General features: G+C 50.7%; 1 protein-coding gene across 1 annotated transcript in view; it reads left to right on the forward strand.

The window, feature by feature from the left end:
* mst1rb (macrophage stimulating 1 receptor b) overlaps positions 1–22,242 on the forward strand; it is a 152,224-nt gene that overhangs the window by 121,029 nt on the left and 8,953 nt on the right. Inside the window, exons 11-16 of the mRNA XM_086000006.1 lie at positions 3,727–3,982; positions 5,813–5,969; positions 10,681–10,773; positions 13,794–14,003; positions 18,986–19,066; positions 20,717–20,898. Of these exons, the coding sequence (XP_085856132.1) occupies positions 3,727–3,982; positions 5,813–5,969; positions 10,681–10,773; positions 13,794–14,003; positions 18,986–19,066; positions 20,717–20,898 (979 nt within the window). The remainder of the gene's footprint in view (positions 1–3,726; positions 3,983–5,812; positions 5,970–10,680; positions 10,774–13,793; positions 14,004–18,985; positions 19,067–20,716; positions 20,899–22,242) is intronic.

Here is a 22,242-nt window from a genome sequence, read left to right on the forward strand (position 1 = left end):
CCCCACCCCCCCTCTCCACCACTCCCCCCTCCCCTCTCCCTCCTCCCCTCTCCCTCCTCCCCCCTCTCCCTCCCCCCCTCTCCCTCCCCCCCTCTCCCTCCCCCTCTCCCTCCCTCCTCTCCCTCCCCCTCCCCCTCCCGCTCCCGCTCTCCCTCTCCCTCTGCCCCCCCCCACTCTGCCCCCCCCACTCTGCCGCCCCCACACTCTGCTCTGCCCCCCCTCTGCCCCCCCTGCCCCCCCACTGCCCCCCCCCTCCCCCTCCCCCCTCTGCCCCCCCCTGCCCCCCCACTGCCCCCTCCCCTCTGCCCCCCCCTGCCCCCCCCCTCTGCCCCCCCACTCTGCCCCCCCCTCTGCCCCCACTCTGCCCCCCACTCTGCCCCCCCACTCTGCCCCCCCCCACTCTGCCCCCCCCTCTGCCCCCCCACTCTGCCCCCCCCCACTCTGCCCCCCTCTCTCTCTCCCCCTCTCTCTCTCTCCCCCTCTCTCTCTCCCCCTCTCTCTCTCCCCCCACTCTCCCCCCCCCCACCCCTCCCACTCCCCCCCCCACTCTCACCCCCCCACACTCTCTCCCCCCCACACTCCCCCCCCCCACTCCCCCCACCCCCACTCTCCCCCCCACCCCACTCACTCTCCCCCCACCCCACACCTCACCCCCCACCCCACACTCTCCCCCCCTCCCCACACTCACCCCCCCACCCCCACCACCCCCCCTCCCCACACACTCCCCCACCCCACTCTCTCACCCCCCACCCCACACCCCCCACCCACTCCCCCCCCCCCACACACTCCCCCCCCCCACACTCACCCCCCCCCCACTCTCTCCCCCCCCCCCACACTCCCCCCCCCACACCACCCCCCCCCACCACTCCCCCCCCACACCCACCCCCCCACACCACCCCCCCACCCCACACACCCCCCCCCACCCCCCCACCCACACCCCCCCACCCCCACCACACCCCCCCCACCCCACCACACCCCCCCACCCCACACCCCCCCCCCCACCCCACACCCCCCCACCCCCCACACACCCACCCCCCCCACACCCCACCCACCCCACCCACCCCCCACCCCACACCCCCCCCACCCCACACCCCCCCCACCCCCCACACACCCCCCCCCCCCCACACCCCACCCCCCCACACCCCACCCCACCACCCCCCCCACCCCCCACACACCCCCCCCCCCACACCACCCCCCCCCACACACCACCCCCCCACCCACACCCCCCCCCACACCACACCCCCCCACACACACCCCCCCCCACACACCCCCCCCCCCCACACACTCCCCCCACACACACCCCCCCCACACCACACCCCCCCCCACTCACACCCCCCCCCACACACACCCCCCCCCCACCCCCACTCTCACCCCCCCCACCCCACTCCCACACCCCCCCCCTCCCCACCCCCACCCACACCCCCCCACCCACCCCACACACCCCCCCACCCCACACACCCCCCCACCCCACTCACCCCCCCACCCCCACACACCCCCCCCCACACCCACCCCCCCCCACACACCCCCCACCCCCACACCCCCCCCCCCCACACTCCCCCCCACCCCACACACCCCCCCTCCCCACACACCCCCCCCACCCCACTCCCCCCCCCCCCACACACTCCCCCCCCCCACACTCTCCCCCCCTCCCCACACACTCCCCCCTCCCCACACCACCCCCCCCTCCCCACTCTCACCCCCCCTCCCCACTCTCCCCCCCTCCCCACTCTCTTCCCCCCCCCCTCCCCACTCTCTTCCCCCCCCTCCCCACTCTCCCCCCCCCACTCCCCACTCTCTCCCCCCCCCACTCCCCACTCTCTCCCCCCCACACTCTCTCCCCCCCTCCCCACTCTCTCCCCCCCCTCCCCACTCTCTCCCCCCCTCCCCACTCTCTCCCCCCCTCCCCACTCTCTCCCCCCCTCCCCACTCTCTCCCCCCCGCCCCACTCTCTCCCCCCCTCCCCACTCTCTCTCCCCCCCCTCCCCACTCTCTCCCCCCCTCCCCACTCTCTCTCTCCACCCCCCCACTCTCTCCCCCCCCTCCCCACTCTCTCCCCCTCCTCCCCACTCTCTCCCCCTCCCCACTCTCTCCCCCTCCCCTCCCCACTCTCTCTCCCCCCCTCTCTCTCCCCCCCCTCCCCCCCCTCTCTCTCCCCCCCTCCCCCCTCTCTCTCCCCCCCTCTCTCTCCCCCCCTCCCCCCCTCTCTCTCCCCCCCTCTCTCTCCCCCCCCTCCCCCCTCTCTCTCTCCCCCCCTCTCTCTCTCCCCCCCCTCCCCCCCTCTCTCTCTCCCCCCCTCCCCCCCTCTCTCTCTCCCCCCCTCCCCCCCTCTCTCTCTCCCCCCCTCTCTCTCTCCCCCCCCTCCCCCCCTCTCTCTCTCTCCCCCCCTCCCCCCCTCTCTCTCTCTCCCCCCCTCCCCCCCTCTCTCTCTCCCCCCCTCCCCCCCTCTCTCTCTCCCCCCCCCTCCCCCCCTCTCTCTCTCCCCCCTCCCCCCCTCTCTCTCTCCCCCCCTCTCTCTCTCCCCCCCCTCCCCCCCTCTCTCTCTCCCCCCCCTCCCCCCTCTCTCTCTCCCCCTCTCTCTCTCTCCCCCCCTCCCCCCCTCTCTCTCCCCCCCTCCCCCCCTCTCTCTCCCCCCCTCTCCCCCTCTCCCCCCCTCTCTCTCTCCCCCCCTCTCTCTCTCCCCCCTCCCCCCCTCTCTCTCTCCCCCCCTCTCTCTCTCCCCCCTCCCCCCCTCTCTCTCTCCCCCCCTCCCCCCTCTCTCTCTCCCCCCCTCCCCCCCTCTCTCTCTCCCCCCCTCCCCCCCTCTCTCTCTCCCCCCCTCCCCCCCTCTCTCTCTCCCCCCCTCCCTCTCTCCCCCCCTCCCCACTCTCTCCCCCCCCCCCTCCCCACTCTCTCTCTCCCCCTCACTCTCTCCCCTCCCCCCCCCATTTCCCATAGCAACCTTATTTGTGGTCTCTCTCGAGTGAGATTGCCAATTACTGCTGAGCACAGGCCTGTTTGAACCTGGGTTACACCTGTCACAAATCTCCCTTCAAGTAGGGAGGCAACTTTCACTAGCTGGACCTTCTGGGTTGGATCTCTGCTTAAGTCGTTCGGGAATTGAAGACTGCATTCTAATCTGCTGTGCCACACAGTGCTCACAGTCTACCGGGTGCGTAGAGAAGAACATAGGAACAGGAGTAGGCCATTCAGCCCATCGAGCCTGTTCCGGCATTCGTGGCTGATCTGTACCTTAACTCCATCTACCCAGCTTGGTTCCATGTCCCTCAATACCCTTGCCTAACAAAAAAATCTATCAATCTTAGTTTTGAAATTTTCAACTGACTGAGCCTCAACAACGTTTTTGGGCGGGGGATGGTGGGGAAGAGTTCCAGATTTCCACTACATTTGTGTGAAGAAGAGCTTTCTGACATCACCCCCGAATGGCCGAGCTCGAATTTGAAGGTTATGTCCCCCCGCCATGCCTTGTTCTGGACTCACCCCACCAGAGGAAATAGTTTCTCTCTATCTACCCTATCAGATCCTTTAATCATCTCAATTAGATCACCCATTAATCTTCTAAAGAACCAGCTTGTGAAACATGATTAAGTAGGCAACGGAAAGAGGAAAAGTGTTTGTCATTGACCTCGGTGCTAACTAAATCGCAGGTTAATTGTCTCCAGAATGGCTAATTCAAGCGCATGGCGCTGAGGACAGGGAAAAGAGAAGTTTTTGTACTTGAAACAACAGTGGATTTTCATTTTACTGGAAGGGTGGGAGAAGATTGAAAGGTAAACGGTTTATGTTTGTCTGGCAATTTCCTTTTAACACGGTTTTTCTTTTTCTTTCTCTATGGCGACAGCACTTAATGTTGCTTAAGCTGAAGGACTGCTTGAATGTGACTCTTACTGTGGGAGGTGTGAACTGTGATGCAAAAATACTGGTCCAAGAAATCACCTGCAGGATTGATTCTGAACTCATTCCCAGCGAAGGGCTTCCAGTCAAGGTTTACAAATTGAACTATGTAACTCTCTCTACTGGGGGGGGAACATTTTCCGCCAACTGTTTCGTAGCCAAGTTTCAAGCATCTTCTTTATAGACAGGTTTATGATTTTGGTTCATAAAAGGCCACAGGGGCAACCTGTCCCTCGTGTCACTCAGTATGGTGTCATAATGTGTTGGTGCTCTGCCGTGCTGTGACACCTCCTGATTTCTCCTTGTAATTTCGTCATGACCCCAGCTGTTGAATCCGTGATTCTTAAAGTATGATGTTTCCCAATAACTAGACGGAGGCTGTAAGTTAACAATCAACAGGTGTTTACTGGAGGAGGGTAGTCTAAAGACTAACAGTACAGAGGCATGCTCAAGGCTTATATACAGGTGTGGTCACTGCTGGTACTACAGTATACAGGAGCTGTAAAAGTAGTTCTCACTTAAAGGTACATACACTACACCAGCCATGCTGTTCTCGGAGGGGCGCTAAGCAGAGGTCAGGTTCCTTCCCCGCCCCCCTCCTCCAGGGGTGAAGCAAGGAAGGTCCGAGGTGTGAGCTGATGCCAGGCACCTCATAGCAGCTGGCACTGCAGCATTATGGGAAGCAAGCCATTCACCTGCCCTCTTGGCCAAGATGTTTCTTGACATAACATTCCTAAAAGGTGTAGCTGGAACTTGGTTGGTGCAATCCACTCATAATTCAAAGTGATTTTATTCAAATTATCTGATAATTCAATTTTATTTTAGCATTACATTAGTAACATCGATGAATTCAAATTCCGGGACAATCAAACTTTTTTTTAAGCGCAAAATAAAAGAACAACTTTGAATTAATACGAGTAGACTGAATCCTTTCATTTCTATGTTTGGGTAATGGAATCCAATTTAAGAATATCAGAGGGTACGGTAGCATCGCGGTTATGTTACTGGACTAGTAATCCAGAGGCCTGGACTAATAATTCGGATACACGAATCCCACCATGACAGCTGTGGAATTTAAATTCAGTTAATTAAATAAATCAGGACTAAAAAGCTATTATCAGTAATGGTGACTACCAGATTGTTGTTAAAAACCGATCTGGTTCACTAATGTCCTTTAGGGAAGGAAATCTGCTGTCCTTACCTGGTCTGGCCAATATGTGACTCCAGACCTACAGCAATGTGGTTGACTCTTAACTGCACTCTGAAATGGCCCAGTAAGCCACTCAGTTGTACCAAACCGCTACGACAAAGTCACTGTGGGAGTACCTTCACCACACGGACTGCAGCGGTTGAAGAAGGTGGCTCACCACCACCTTCTCGAGGACAATTAGGGATGGGCAATAAATGCTGGCCTTGCCAGCGACGCCCACATCCCATGAACGAATAAAAAAAGAGAAACCTAGGCTACTAGAACGCATGTCTCTAATTCCAAACTTCCCAACAACCGAACTCAGAGAGTGGTTAGAATGTAGAACTCGCTACCACCTGGAGTAGTTGAGGCAAATAGCATAGATGCATTTAAGGGGAAGGTAGATAAGCACAGGAGGGAGAAAAGAATATGCTGATAGGGTTAAGATGAAGAGAGCTGGGAGGAGGCTCGTGTGGAGCATAAACACCGGCACAGACCAGTTGGGCCAGATGGCTTGTTTGTGCATTGTAAAGTCTATGTCATTCTATGTAACATAGAAGTTTGAACTGCCCTGATGTTTACATTGCTGCTACATTGCCTGACAGATTGTTCCGGACGTTTCGGGTCAGATATTCCAACTACTCACAGCTAGTGGGTGGAAAATCTCGCTCTTATAATTCTCTGTCGAGACTCAATTTGATCTTATTGTTTTTTTCTCATTTGTACCCTTAGCTCTGGGTGAATAACGTGGAGTACTTCATTGGCCATGTCATCTATGTTGACGAAAGTCTCAATACAATTGTGGGAATTATCATCGGCACCATTGTGTTTTTGCTGGCTGTGGTAATTTTGGTTGTTGTGCTGGTGATATACAAGAAGAAAAGTAAAGGTAACTCTGCTTCTTTTTCGCTTATTCTAGCAGCACTGACTCATCCATGACGACAGTTCCAGGATTAACGGCCAACCTCCTGTATCCCAGCCCATATGCGGGAGGTGGGGGGGTGGGGGGGAAAGAGGCTATTTGCTCGCAGTTTGGTAAAGATGGGGCGGGGTGGAGGGAAGAAGGAATAAAACATTCCACGCTGGAAAAGAGGGGACCTCACTTTATATCATCACAGGACCTTCTCCTGTAACATTATAAAAGCAGTTTCATTGTAAACCAACAACAACAACTTGTATTTATATAGCACCTTTAACATAGTAAAACGTCCCAAGGCACTTCACAGGAGTATCATAGGACAAAAACATTTGACACCGAGCCACATGAGCTATTAGGGCAGGTTTTAAGGAGCGTCTTAAAGCAGGAAAGAGAGGTAGCGAGGCGGAGAGGTTTAGGGGGGAATCCCAGAGCTTAGGGCCTTGGCAGCTGGAGGCATGGCAACCAGTGGTTGAGCGATTAAAATCAGGGATGGTCAAAAGGCCAGAATTAGAGGGCAAAATCATAAAGTACCTCAGCCATTTGCCTATTCTTCATGTGCGAGTCTCGATAGAGTGCTGACAAACTATGTAGACTGTGATGGCATCACAAGTCAAGTCCTCGTCTCACCTGATATCTACACACACATGTGCCTTCCAGCAGGGGTTATTAGAGAAAGATTGGGAACAGAAACTCTGGCTGGTTACCTATTTTTTGAAAATTCCCTCCCCAGACCTGGGGCACGAATGCAGATTGAACGCCGCCTGCAGCACCCTAAGTGTTGCTCTGGCTAAGATTGGCTAACTCAGTACAGGTCAGGAATGGAACTTGCAACATTCTGGTGTGTATGGCACAGTGCTACACCGGGCAGAGTCTCCACAAATTAGCCCATTGTGGGAGCTTTCGTTCCATTTTTAAATGGTTGAGGCAGAACCGTGTACAGATGATGTGAAAGGCCTACTTGCATGTAATTGGAGAGAGTTGACCTAATGTGTGATCGACAGTCGGATGTGTCGCAGTTCGATCAGCTGCATCACTGAAATCTAAGGTCCCTACCCTTTCAAAAGCATTAATTTTGCTCAGTGATACCGTAGACTGTGCACTGATGGGACACTGGTTTCATGCCTTTGTTTAGTTAGCTGGGCCATTGGCGAGGTGCTGAGCATATTTCAAATATCCCTGAGGAGAAAGGGGACGTAAGTGCGTGAACCACGCTATGTCTTTTTTTATTCGTTCACGGGATGTGGGGCGTCGCTGGCAAGGCCAGCATTTATTGCCCATCCCTAGTTGCCCTTGAGAAGGTGGTGGTGGTGAGCCTCCTTCTTGAACCACTGCAGTCCGTGATACTTGTTTGTAGCGGTTTGGTACAACTGAGTGGCCATTTCAGAGGGCAGTTAAGAGTCAACCACATTTCTGCGTGTCTGGAGTCACAATATCGGCCAGATCGGGTAAGAGCAGCAGATTTCCTTCCCTAAAGGACATTAGTGAACCAAAATGGTTTTTACGACAATCCGATAGTTTCATGGTCGCCATTACTGACCCTAGCTTTTTATTCCAGATTGATTTAATTAACTGAATTTAAATTCCCCAGCTGCCGTGGTGGGATTTGAACTCACGTCTCCTGGATCATTAGTCCAGGCCTCTGGATTCTAAGTCCAGTAACATCACCACTATGTTCTCTTTCTTGATCTCACTACCAATTGTTGCATGGTATGGGGAACCTAGTGGAAGAAGGGGATCAGATTAACTTTATTCCTCCAATCCTTGAGCATCCCTGATTATAATCGCTCCACCATTGGCGGCCGTGCCTTCAGCTGCTGAGGTCCTAAGCTCTGGAATTCCCTCCCTAAACCTCTCCACCTCCCCACCTCCCTTTCCTCCTTTAAGATGCTCCTTAAAATCTACCTCTTTGACCAAGCTTTTGGTCATCTGCCCTAATATCTCCTTATGTGACTCGGTGTCAAATTTTGTTTGATAATGCTCCTGTAAAGCACCTTGGGATATTTTACTACGTTAAATACAAGTTATTGTTTATTATTTTACAGTTAGATGCTTTTATAATGGTACAGGCAAGCTCCTGTGATGACAGAAAGTAAGGTCACCTCTTCCACCCTGGTCTACTGGCCTAATTCTTTCTTCCCCTGACTCCATTACCAAACTGCTAGGGATCCAGGAGTTATGCTAAGCCTATATAAAACACTAGTTCTGTCCCAGCTGGAGTATTGTGTCCAATTCTGGGCACCACACTTTAGGAAGGACGTGAAGACTTTGAAGAGGGTAGAGAAGAGATTTACTAGAATGGTTCCAGGGATGAGGGATTACAGTTACGTGGATAGACTAGAGAACCTGGGATCGTTCTCCTTGGAGCATAGAAGGCTAAGAGGAGATTTGATAGAGGTGTTTAAAATCATGAAGGGTTTAGACAGAGTAAATAAAGAAACTGTTTCCAAGGATCGATAACCAGAGGACACAGAGTTAAGGTATTTGGCAAAAGAACCAGAGACGACATGAGGAAAAACTTTTTTATGCAACGAGTGGTTAGGATTTGGAATACACTGCCCGATAGGGTGGCGGATTCAGATTCAATAGCAACCTTCAAAAGGGGAATGGATAAATACTTGAGGGAGAAAAAATTACAGGGATATGGGGAAAGAGCAGGGGAGTGGGACTGACTGGATTGCTCTTCGAAAGAGCCGGCGCAGATTTGATGGGCCGAATGGCCTCCTTCTGTGCTGCACTATTCTATGATTCTGTGATTCAATCTCTTTCCCCCTCTCTTCCCCCCATATACTGCTTGCTTTGAATCTTCTTCCCCCTTTCTGTGTCAGTTTGGCTCAGTTGGTAATACTCCCCTCTCTGAGTGGGAAGGTTATGGCTTTAAGCTCCATATCCGCAGTATAAGCTCACAGTGCAAACTGGGATCTCCAGCGTAGCGCTGAGCGCGTGAGATGTTAAACCAATTGTTGATTGGTTGTTAGTCCTGCCTGCCCCTCATTGGTGTAGGTGGCCATTAAAAGAATCCCACGATATTATTCAAAGAAGAGGAGGAAATTCTCCCCATATCTTGACCAACATTCCTCCCTCAAACAGTACCGTCATAGACAGATTGGCTGGTTGTCCATCTCATTGCTGATTGTGGGGTCTTACTGTGTGCAAAATGGCTGCCATGCTTGCCTACATAACAGCATTAAAGGTATTAAGGTTTACAGAACCAAGGCAAGTAGAGGGAGTTAAGTCACCGATCAGCCAGGATCTCATTGAATGGCGGAACAGGCTCGAGGGGCTGAATGGCCCCCTCCTGTTCCTATGTTACAATCACTCCGCTTCAAAGTCTTTCATTGGCTGCGAAGCACTTTGGGATGTCCTGAAGACGTGAGAGGAGCTCTGTAAATGCAAATTCTTTTTCTTCCTCCTTTACGCTTGTTTGCCTTTTCAATTTTCTTTCTTAAACGACTGTTGTGCTTCTGCTAACTTAGGTCAGATTCTGACACTCTGGCGCCTGCCACCCAGCTCCTGGTGTTTGCACGATTAAATCCGGCTCGCTTACCCTGGCATCAGACTCGTAGATCATGGGCTGGATTTTCCTAAGCCCCTGGAGTCAGGTTGGAGGCGTGCGGGCGATAAAAATCGGAGATCCGGGGGTCCCGACCCCATCCCGCCTCCAACCCGCCTCCATGTCAATTTCATCGGAGTCGGGTTGCCGACAAGTGCTGGAACCCGACTCCCAGAGGCGGGAAGGGATTAAAGGCAATTAAACTGCCTGTTAACAGGTAGTTAACAGGTAGTTTTTTTGCCTATTCGCGATTTTTATTGCTGGTTTGTGGGCTTCCCGACAGCTCCAAACCACGAAAAGTTTTCGAGGCGGGACGTGGGTCTGAGGTCTTGGAGGGGTCGAGATGCCCAGTGTTCAGGTGAGTGAGGGGTGCAGGAGTGCAAAGGTAAGTGTTTTGCAAGTGTTTAAAGTGTTTAAATAAGTTTAACTTACTTTTACTTACCTTTACAGGAGTCCTGCATTCCGGTGTCAGGAGTCGGCTGCAAGAACCACAGAAGCTCCGGTTTTTAAAAAAAAATCAGCTTCTTGGTTTCTGCAGCAAAATGATTTTAAAGTTATCCTGAGAAAGGACTGAGGCTGAATTAACAGTTTTTCAGTGCTTGACAGCTTCAAACAGCTGCTAAACACTGATATTTCATGTGCCAAAAGCTTTCGACAGATGAAATGTCAATCTCTGACGTCACCTGTTGCCGGGTGGCCCTTAATTGGCCTGCTGAGCCCACAGGGCGGGCTCAACAAGGTCAATCAGAGGAAAATCCAGTGGGTTGGCCACATCTCCATGGAGGCGGGACAACAAGCCCGAATGTGGGTTTCCCACCTCCAACCCGCCCCTGTAGCAAAATCCAGCCCCATGTTTTTCCTGGGTCTGCAATTCTGCTGCCGGGTTATGGAAGCTGGATTTACTGGGAGGCAGTTTGTGACCCCAGTCTCCTTGGATCCAACCCAATCATTAGCTTTTTTCCGACATTCCAGATTTTTTGATGCACAATGGATGCAATAAATTATATCCAGATATACACACATCATTGCTACTCCCGTTACCTAATTATGATCCACTGTGTTTGTTTATATTAAGAGTTTAATATGGTGACTTAAGAAGCCAGCTGACAAAAATTATCTCCTATTTTTCAGAACATGCAGATTTAATGAACCGCTTGGAGGCTTCAGTTAACATGATGTCTCTCGGTACAGTACCACCCGTTCCTAGCGATTACAGGAACACTCGTAAGTCCCAGTATGAAGTTCGTTTCTGATCCCATAAGAGGGGCATTTTGTTTGTAATTTGCAATTTTATTTTTAATTTCCTGCGTAAAGGCAATGCAGCCTCATTCTTCAAGACTGGACTGCATTTTTCAATTGCCAATCTAAATTTAAGGACTAGTACGCCGTGATCCACTCAGGTTTGACTCTCACAAGCACATCTCACTCTATCATGCGCTTGTTGGGGTGCGGGTGGGTGTCAGATGGACAGGCACTCATGGTTGTAGACTGTTCAGTTCATCCCCTTGCAAAACAGCAGCCCCGTTGAAGTAGCAAGTGTGCTGTCTACTCGTAATTTATATGTTTTAAAAATCTTTTTATCTTAAGTTTTATTTGGGAGAACCATGACTCTGGTAATTAATGCTAAGTTAAGGTGTATTGCCATGCTAACTAAGAGGATTTGTGTTTTAAGTGGTTATTGCACTTTCACACAACACTGAAGAAGCTCGACACCATCCAGGACAAAGCAGCCCGCTTGATTGGCACCCCATCCACCACCTTAAACATTCACTCCCTCCACCACCGACGTACCGTGGCTGCAGTGTGCACCATCTAAAAGATGCACTGCAGCAACTCACCAAGGCTTCTTCAGCAGCAACTCCCAAACCTGCGACCTCTTCCACCTAGAAGGACAAGGGCAGCAGGCGCATGGGAACACCACCACCTCCAAGTTCCCCTCCAAGTCACACACCATCCTGACTTGGAAATATATCGCCATTCCTACATAGTCACTGGGTCAAAGTCCTGGAACTCCCTCCCTAACAGCACTGTGGGAGTACCTTCACCACACGGACTACAGGGGTTCAAGAAGGTGGCTCACTACCACCTTCTCAAAGGCAATTAGGGATGGGCAATAAATGCTGGCCTTGCCAGCGACGCCCACATCCCAGGAACGAATAAAAAAAAAATGGATGACTTTTTATCCTACCCTAATCTTCTCCCATCCTCTCCTGAAGACACTGGCGCATATTTTGCAGTCTTTGCATCTGGGCGTATTGGATGACCTGAGCACAGCGCATAAAGGATGATTGGACGTAGAAGATAATCACATGCCGATTATGGAGCCCTTTGGATTTTCCAACCATTTAAATGAATGGACAGAGTATTGGGCAGGATCCCCTATGGGGGTGTGGGGGTGCAATACTTTTCCCACCCCCCCCCCCCCACCACCTCGCCCAATGGCCATTCTTCATGGGAAAGTCTAGGTAACGAGTGCGCTCTTGGCATGCGGAAGGAACTCAAAGCCGACAATCAAAATGTTCTTAAATTTTCACATTGCATTGAAATCTGGACTGAAGTAGACCGCAGGTATATTCAGTGCACCAACAAATTCAGCCCTTCTGCAAAAGCAGGAGCGTTTTGTTTTGTCGGTGCTGAACACGTTAGTTTAATTTTACAAGGTTTAAATCTAGTTTCCAACCCATGCTCATCAGTAGTGAGGCTCTGTGACAGGAGTGAAGCATTGCACCATTACCCACTATATGATACTGGGTTGGGATAGTTAGTGAGTGTTACCTAGAGGCACACTTTCTTTGCTTGAATGATATTTCTGACTGACTCCAATTGATGTATCTATTGAAGAGGAAGAATTTTTTAATGTACTGTGCTTTTTCAGTTCCTACGTAGGCCCCTATGGAAAACTTTCGGAGAGCGTTTTTTTAAGTAACAACTGAAGCTGCACTGGAACAGAAATGTTTTGCATTCCATTGAATGCTCTCTTTCAATTTTGTGTAATCTATCTTTCCATGGAACTATTTCTGAGAAGAGCAGGGGAATTCTCCCCGGCGTCCTGGCCAATGTTTATCCCTCAACCAACATCACTTTAAATTAAAAAAAAACCAGATTATCTGGTCATTATCTCATTGCTGTTTGTGCGACCTTGCTGTGCGCAAATTGGCTGCCGCGTTTCCTACATTATAAAAGTACTTAATTGGCTGTAAAGCGCTTTGGGACATCCTGAGATCGTGAAAAGCACTAGGGAACAGAATTTCCGGTTTGTATGACGCCGTACTCTCAGAGTACGCCGTCATACCGCCTTTGAAATGGACAGCAAGTTTGGGATTTCCGTATGTGCTTACGCGTGTGCTAATTCCCAAACTTGCGATCTGTCAAGTTCTGACTTAACAGATCATTCGCTCCGAATGCATTATCCTCATTGCTTGCTCAGAGTTGGGCTAATTGCCCACCAACTGCCCAGCAATTCTGCCCGAAAATTTTACAGCTGGTGCAAACAGGCGCAGGAGCCTGTTTGCACAGCGTCAGGGGACACCCGTCATGATAAAAGATCTTAATCTGATGCTTTTTTGTTTAAATTACTATAAATATGTTTGCCCTTTACACTGAGCCTGCCCGAGGGATAAGCAAACCACCCAAAGTTTCAGTTGAATATTACCCGAATGTACATCTCTGCTTGAATAAAGCAGTTAAGCAGCCTGCCGTGTATTGTGATTGCTTCTGGTCGATTGAAAATTTTCCTCAAAATTCGTTTCTAATTCAAGATTGTAAATCCAGATTGGAGTGAGTGAGGGACCTTCTGTTTTCTGATTGGAGCACGTGATCCAGGTACGCTTAGGCACACGGTGCGCCCCTGGGCCAGTACGCTGCACTCAACTCCGCAGTGTCTGACAGCAACTTCTCAAAGGAGGGTTCCCAGCAGGCAAGTGCGCATTCTGTTTGGAGGTCAGCGGAGCACTCCGGAGCTATGCTGCCAACCGCAATTTCGGGGCCAATATTATATAAAAGCAAGTCTTTCTCGTTTTCTTTCTGTCACATGAAAATTTACAAACGCAAGTTGAAACCACCTGGAACTCTCCCTTCTGCCCAGCTGTAACGATCACTGTCTTAAACAGTGAAACTAGCACCCGGACAGATGTAGCGCTGCCCCACAACGAATTCTAGCAATTATTTGATCATCTTTAGGAAGTATTAAAGCTAAGAGTACTTGGCCCTTTTAAAGAAAAAGTTACATTTATTCTTTTGGTTAGGCTTCTTTCCCACCCCGACGTCTGGATCCAGTGGAATCACGTTTAGAGGAGCTACTTATAAAGGCAGCACTGACGGTTCCGTGGCCCCGTTGCTAAGTCCTAAAGAAATTCTATCCGAGAACCTGCGGCCCGAGCTGCTGGAAGAAGTGAAAGATGTTCTGATCCCAAGCGAATGTTTAACTGCGTACATGGACCAGGTGATTGGCAAAGGTTAGTATCTGCTCAGTCGTTGACTTATTAACATTCATGGAACTGGTTTGGCACTTTTCAATACTGTACTGTCTGGCAGGACTTAAAATTGCAACTTTATTTCCACCAATCTCCAATGGCTGTGAAGTTCCTAATGTAATTAGTTTAGGTCACTGTTAATATGGCTGCATACATATATAGTCTGTCTCTCTCTGTCTGTGTCTCTCGTTCTCTGTCTCTTGCTCTCTCTGTTTCTCTCACTCTGTCTCTTTCTCTGTCTCTGTCTCGTGCTCGCTCGCTCGCTCTCTCTCTCTCTCTCGCGCGCTATCTCTCTCGCTCTCTCTCTCCCGCTCTCTCTCTCCTGCTCTCTCTCTCCCGCTCTCTCCCTCTCTCTCCCTCTCTCTCCCTCTCCCGCTCTCTCCCTCTCCCGCTCTCTCCCTCTCCCTCTCCCGCTCTCTCCCTCTCCCTCTCCCGCTCTCTCCCTCTCCTGCTCTCTCCCTCTCCCGCTCTCTCCCTCTCCCGCTCTCTCCCTCTCCCGCTCTCTCCCTCTCCCGCTCTCTCCCTCTCCCGCTCTCCTGCTCTCTCCCTCTCCCGCTCTCTCCCTCTCCCGCTCTCTCCCTCTCCCGCTCTCTCCCTCTCCCGCTCTCTCCCTCCCTCTCTCTCCCGCTCGCTCTCTCCCGCTCGCTCTCTCTCTCCCGCTCGCTCTCTCTCTCCCGCTCGCTCTCGCTCTCCTGCTCGCTCTCTCTCCCGCTCGCTCGCTCTCCCGCTCGCTCGCTCTCTCCCGCTCGCTCTCTCTCTCCCGCTCGCTCTCTCTCTCTCGCTCGCTCTCTCTCCCGCTCGCTCTCTCTCACGCTCGCTCTCTCTCCCGCTCGCTCGCTCTCTCCCGCTCGCTCGCTCTCTCCCGCTCGCTCTCTCTCCCGCTCGCTCTCTCTCCCGCTCGCTCTCTCTCTCCCGCTCGCTCTCTCTCCCGCTCTCTCTCTCCCGCTCTCTCCTTCCCGCTCTCTCCTTCTCGCTCGCTCTCTCTCCCGCTCTCTCTCCCGCTCTCTCTCCCGCTCTCTCTCTCGCTCTCTCTCTCTCGCTCGCTCTCTCGCTCGCTCTCTCGCTCGCTCTCTCTCCCGCTCTCTCCCTCGCTCTCTCTCCCGCTCTCTCCCTCTCGCTCGCTCTCCCTCTCGCTCGCTCTCTCTCCTGCTCTCTCCCTCTCGCTCGCTCTCTCTCCCGCTCTCTCTCTCTCCCGCTCTCTCTCTCTCCCGCTCTCTCTCTCTCTCCCGCTCTCTCTCTCTCTCCCGCTCTCTCTCTCTCCCGCTCTCTCTCTCTCTCCCGCTCTCTCTCTCTCTCTCTCCCGCTCTCTCTCTCTCCCGCTCTCTCTCCCGCTCTCTCTCTCTCCCGCTCTCTCTCTCCCGCTCTCTCTCTCTCTCCCGCTCTCTCTCTCCCGCTCTCTCTCTCCCGCTCTCTCTCTCTGTCTCTCTGTCTCTCTGTCTCTCTATCTGTCTCTCTCTCTCTTTATCATACAAGTCTTGGTATGTGTGCGCTCCCTGTATGTATAACTTTACCTCCTGTGCCATGATTTTGAGTCATGCTTTTTATATTAACGGTTGGATAAGAAAAACCCATGGGTCATTTTGACTTTGGACGATCGTGTGAAACGGGTGACGTTGGATCAGTCACCCATTATATGCCTGTCCCGAATTCCCTTTGACTCTGACGATGATCCACACCTACGTTATCCCATCTTTTTTCATTACCGATGCTGATTTTTTATTTCTTCCTCATACGAATTACTTTTTTAAGTTTCTTCTGAACTATAACGTGGTATTTGGCAAAGAGATTTTGTTTCAGATCAAAAGCTTCTGTATTACTTCTTATTTCTGTTATTACTGTTTTACCTGAAGAACTGGTCATAATAGACAACCAAATCAGTTCAGTATAAAGAGACCTTGTATCAGACTTCATGGGTCCAAAATTAGTGATCGGAGGCTTCCCGCGGGTGGGTGCCTCCGACCTGTAAAAAAAAAAAAAATCTACGCAGTTACCTGGTGGCCCGGGAGGTACGGAGACTCGCGCTCCTGGGCCTCTCCGGGTCCGCGCGGGCAGAGGCCCACGTATCCCAGGGGCGCATGCGGTTCGCAAGCGCCACTAGGATCACGTGGTCCGGCCCAACCAATAAAAGAAGGGGAATCCCCACTCATACTTATGGGAGTTGTGTACGTACGGAATCCCCATAAGTACGAATGGGGATCACTTTAAAAAATACACAAACACATGAAATAAATGTTTTTAAATTAAATATTTAAAATGAATTAAAATGCCATTTAAATATTTTGGTAAAAGTTTAATTTTTTTGAAAATTTTTTTTATGGCCCTGAATTTCTGATATGAGGCATCTACTGGTTCTATAGATCCCGAGGCTTGCGATCCTGGGCCTCTCCTCTTCGAAATGCACAGAGGCCCACCCATCCCGGGGGCGCAGGTGGTTCGCAAGCACCCCTGGGATCACGTGGGCCAGGCGAACCAATCAAAGAAGAGAATTCCCCCCTTCACACATTTGACAGGTACACGCACAGAACTGTCAAAAGTATGAATGGGGATCACATTTAAAAACACACTAAAACATTAAATAACATTTTTTGAAAACATTACGGGCTAAAAATTCAGTTTGGGGCGCCAAGCTCGCCTGGGCGCCGGAATTACCGCTGCGTGCGGAGCCACTTGCGCCATCGGGATATTCAGTTTCTGCACCCCAAATGGAAGCGGGCCGCTAAACGAGGCTTCCTGCGCCCCGCTTGGGGCGCTGAAACTGAATATCGGCGCGCAAAGTGCCGCAGCGCCACCAGCTGCGGCACGGCACGCTGCGGTACTGCAGGCCTTCCTCCCACTGTTAAGGGGGAGGTGGCTGCAACAGCGCGATCCCCGCTCGCGAGTGCCGGCAAATGAGCCCGGCACCAAGGAGAAGTGCCGGGCTCTCGGGAAACAGCCGGCAATGCCGCGGGGGGGGGGGGGTGGTGTAGGAGGCCGGGGATGGAGGTGCGGGCAGGCGGCCGCCGAAAAAGCGGCCGGCCGCACCTCCACCTTAACTAGCACCACTACCGCCACAGGTTGGCCCCTGTGTACCGGTCGCTATTTGCGGCCGGCGCAGAAGAGGCGGGCGCGACCTAATATGGCGTTCGGGGCGGTAGCGGGGTGCTGCGCACACCGATGACGTCATCGGTGGCGGCGCAGCACTACAGGCTAACGCCGCCATTAGCGCCCCTCTAAATATCGCGGTGGTTGTGGCCAGTGGCGCTAAAGCCTCTGAGTGGCCTCTTTGGGCGCAAACTGGTGGCGCAAGCAACTGAATTTCTAGGCCTACATATTGAAAATTAATTAAAAAGACATTTCATTAAAAAAAAAATTTTAATTAAATATTTTTATGGGGCTAATTCAAACTTAACTTTTTGAAGAGTATTTTAAATTTATAAATGAATAATAATTTTATTTTTCTATTTTTTAAAACTCTTAAGCTGGTAAAAGCCGGCCTTACGCATGCTTTTACCAGGCGTAAGAATTTGACAGGCATTCAGCGGGCGGATGTTGTGCAAATAGCGCAGCTCTCCCGCCCGCAGAGGCACTTCTCCCGGGCAGGCGGAGGATCTGTCAAGAGAATTTTCGACAGATCGCAAGTGCCGGTTTTCAGCGCGTGCGCTCTTCGCATGCCTGACACCGACACTTGCGCAGCCCCCCACGGGCCCGTGCGCACCTCGTACGCACCCGTGGGGGTCACAAAATACAGGCCATTGTTTGTGAACTAAAGAGTAGAGCAGCCAGAAAAAAAAAGCACAAGTTTGCAGCTCCTAGTCATCGCTATTACAATAGACATTTCTGGGCAAGTATTATCTTAAAAGAGACAGTGGTGAGGTGAAGGCAGCTGAGTTGGCTGCCAATTTCTTTGAAGACTGAATTTTAGGCGTAAAAATTGTGTTTGGAGCAATTGGGTTTCTTTGTCACAAATGGTAATTTATAAATTGATGCCATGGAGCCATAGTCTAACCAATGAGTGCCTATTCTCTTTACATAAGAACATAAGAATTAGCAGCAGGAGTCGGCCACACGTCCCTCGAGCCTGTTCCGCCATTCAATAAGATCATGGCTGATCTTCGACCTCAACTCCACTTTCCCGTCTGATCTCCATATCCCTCGATTCCCCTAGAGTCCAAAAATCTATCTATCTCAGCCTTGAATATACTCAACGATTCAGCATCCACAGCCCTTTGGGGCAGAGAATTACAAAGATTCACCACCCTCTGGAGTGAAGAAATTCCTGCTCATCTCAGTCTTAAATGGCCGACCCCTTATCCTGAGACTCTGCCCCCTAGTTCTAGACTCTCCAACCAGGTGAAACAACCTCTCAGCATCTACCCTCTCAATCCCCCTCAGAATCTTTCTTATATGTTTCAGTGAGATCACCTCTCATTCGTCTAAATTCCAGAGAGTATTTGTTTACTTTGTCATGAATGGTAATTCATAAGTTGATGCCATAACCTAACCACTGAGTGCCTATTCTCTTTAGGGAAGGTGGAAAAGATAGATAAAGCCACTTCAAGGCGACGAGCCTTGCAGTGGAACCAAGTCCTGCCCTGTGCTGCTAAACTGCAGAGGCGCTAATCGACTAAGCGCCAGCAGTATCCATAAGCACGGTTAGGGGTCCGTAAACCTTGAGTCTGATCTATTTACACCTAGGTTCTCTGGGATTAAGTTGGTGGGGCGTAGCTATGGCGGGGTGGGGGGGAAGAGAGTGCGACCTCCATATTGGGCAAACAGAAATTCTACTCTTACGGATTTGGTTTGTATGATGAAGGGTTTTTGTGTGTGGTAAACTCCTCAGCTGGCCACAAAACTACCGGAAAAGTTAAATAGAATTTGGTTTAATTGAAAAATCTAGATGAATCGCCAAGGTGCACTATTTTTAGTAAAGATTTCAAATGCAATGGAAATTTTTTTTGTTAAATTAATGATGTCTCTCTTTACAGGACATTTTGGTAGTGTTTTCCATGGGCTGTACAAAGACAAGAACAAGAAAGAAATTCATTGTGCTGTGAAGTCTTTGAATAGTACGTACAAGGATACCATTGGCACACTGTCATTGTTTATGGTTGTTTTTATCCTTTGGTATTAATGTAATTATATTTAGAATCTCTCGCCTGTTCCCCTAATTTAGCTCTCCTTGCATCATGCACCATTACACATCCAAGAGGGCAGATATTTGACCTGTTTTGTGGCCCCTGACACATCTACACTATAATCTGGGCATTGAGGTATGCAAGCGTGGTCCAAGATGAGCAAACACATGTTGCATTCAGTCTCTTTCCATCCTCCACTCCCTATCTATTTGTTCATTCCTGTGGCAGAGTGCCTCGCCTCTCTTCACACTCCCAACCTCAAACCCCATCTCCCCCCCCCCCCCCCAGCACATCCTAGATGGGCAACTTTTGCACATTTACAATCAGGAACAAAAATGTTCCTTCCCCCCCCCTACTCTTAAACCTCCCTCGCCTGAGCCCAGTGACATTAACACCAATTACAGCACCTCCCACAATCTCCATGCCTGGGCTGCCTAACTTGGCACAGACCAGGGATTGAAGATGGGACACTTGGTGTTATGGTTCAGTACCATTCTACATGGGTTGAGTTTTTTTTAAAGAAGTAATTAATTTACAATGATGCACCCTCAGTGTGATGAGGAACAGTGTTAAGATATCCCCCTCATTCTTTCCTTCACCCCCATTTTAAAATGTTCTTTTACCGTGCTCATCTCCACATCTCCTGATAATTCCATTCCATTCTGTTTTATTGAAAAATCTAGATGGAGAGCCAAGGTGCCCTATTTTTAATACAATGAAAAAAAATGTTGAAGTAATGATGTCTCTCTTTACCTGTCGAAGGAGGTAGGCAAGATAACTACAATAAGGCCTCTGCAAATGCCATTCTTGAGCAAGCCACCAGATAGAGCACAAGAGATTGTCCTTCATTCCAATTTCACCTCTCCCCAATGGCCTGACTGAGATTGGGAACTGGAACGAACTTGTTGAAATAATGGCTTCAAAATTCTTGGGGTTGGAGAAGGACTAAATCCCATTTCTACTGGGGTTACCTGGGATACGGGCCAGAGCCTGGCTCTGTTCGGGGGGGGGGGGGGGGGCGGGGAGGGGTGTTGTGGGCGGATCTAGCACCTAACCCCACCCAATTTCCCGGAGATGTGTCGGGGAGAGTTCCTGGGCTTCTCCAAGAAATTCCCACCCTGTGTACCCTTAACAATCTAGCATGAGTCCCTTTGAGGCCTTCTGACAGCCCCAAACCTTTACTAGAATAAGGCAATTGATCAGTAGAAGGGATTGAGAATCTTCTCTACTTAGAGTGGATCCAGTGGGAGTATAAGATTTTTAGAAATATTTCTCTTCAGCCCATTTGGACCTTTGGGCTGACCTCGTTCCACCTTAGGAAGGTCAATCAGCTCCAGCCGGAGTGGCAACCACTGATGCACCCTTACCGGCGCTGACAGCCTACCTTGGCTTTGTAAATGACGCTGCCCCCGCGATTTGGGACGGGTATCAAGTCTCAGTCCAACTCCTAGCAGACACAAGTCCAGCGTGCAGGCGTAAACACAGCATGCAAAAGCTTCTTCCCCCGTCCCACAAAAAAATTACAAAATAAAATTGCAGCCTGCTGCATATTCATACTTGTGTGTTGTGGTATTTCACTAGGAATTTCAGATGTTGAAGAGGTGGAGCAGTTTTTGAAAGAAGGTCTGATCATGAATGATTTCCACCACAAAAACGTTCTGTCTTTGCTGGGAATTTTCCTTCCTAAGGAAGGGTTGCCATTGGTAGTTTTACCATTTATGAAGCACGGAGACCTCCGGCATTTTATCCGTCAGGAGAAGCGAGTAAGTATTGATTAATTAAACTGCAACAATATAAACTGACGGGAGGAACAGGGTTAGCATTTTCAGATGCGGTGGGGGGGGGGGGGTGTCATTTAAACTATTGGTGATGGTGCAAAAACAGGCGATAGCAGACCGGGCAAGGTGTGTAACGGGTCCTTCTCCAACCCCGATCTGATAGCGACCGTTTTACACTGTCGACAAAAGCTAAAATTGCCCTGCCCCCCGCCCCCACCCCCCAGCTAAGCTGTCTCCCGGCCATAAGCGCCCCAACTGAAGTTTATTTTGCAAATCTCCATCCATTTTCCCTCCCCCATACATCCTTGTGGAAGTGACCGAGGTTCTGATCTATTTACGATGGGCTCGTCAAGAGCTCATCTTGAGAAATTGCGAGTAGGACATAAGGAGCAGTCGCTCTTTAGCTGTCACACCCCTGCAATCTGCATTATTTTCCTAAACCCTTCTGTCTTCCTCAATCTCTTCCCCACCTTCAAACTCCACCTCAAAAATCTACATCTTGACCACATCTTCTGTCAATTATCCTAATTCCTTTCTCGATTTGAGCTCGGCGTCTAATTTTCCCCCTTGTGAATTGTGGTAGGTTGGGTTATGGGCGCAAGTTGTTGCCGCCACTGCCATTGATGAGGCACAGATGATAAGGTTCCAACGCCGTACACACAGCTAATAGTTCCAGTTAAATATCGCTGTCTAGGATTGTGCCAGAGAGTGGTAGAATGCAGCATTGAACGTGCAGCTTCTGATCTTTGCTATGCTGTATGGGGAGGCCAGGCACTTTCTATAAATTTAAAAAAAGAATGGAGTGTGTTGCTGTCTATAAATAACATGGCCGCGAGGCTCTGCTAACTTAGAAAGGGCACAGTTTAGCTCTTCATCCAAACTTGTTCATTCTCTTGTGCCTTGTAACAAACTCCCAATCATCTGTTAAGTTATCATTCTTATTTCTTTATATTGATGTTGTAAAATGCAATTTTTTTTTTTGCTTTACAGCTTTTGTAATGTTTTTCACTAATGTACTTTTTAAATCACCATTCCACTGAGTCCCTGATCTAAACCACATTGCTAAGTGAGGGCCAGGTGCCTCATCGCAGTGGAAGGGAAAACTGAGGGAACTCATTCCAAGACAGTCCCACACAGTTCCTAATGACCAGCATTGATGGAGGATTTAAAACAGGTGCTCTGTCTCCGAGCCTCGTCAGCCACAGCTGATGTGTGGTCTAGGAAACCCAGGAGAAAATAGAAGGATGAGAAAATAGATATTTAAAAAAATAATTTTCCCAATAATGGCCAGCTTGGACTGGTATTGACGGAGAACTACAGATAGGTGCT

This window comes from Somniosus microcephalus, chromosome 11 (assembly GCF_052327205.1).
Source record: "Somniosus microcephalus isolate GS21.2 chromosome 11, FLI_Smic_1.0, whole genome shotgun sequence".
NCBI lineage: Eukaryota > Metazoa > Chordata > Chondrichthyes > Squaliformes > Somniosidae > Somniosus > Somniosus microcephalus.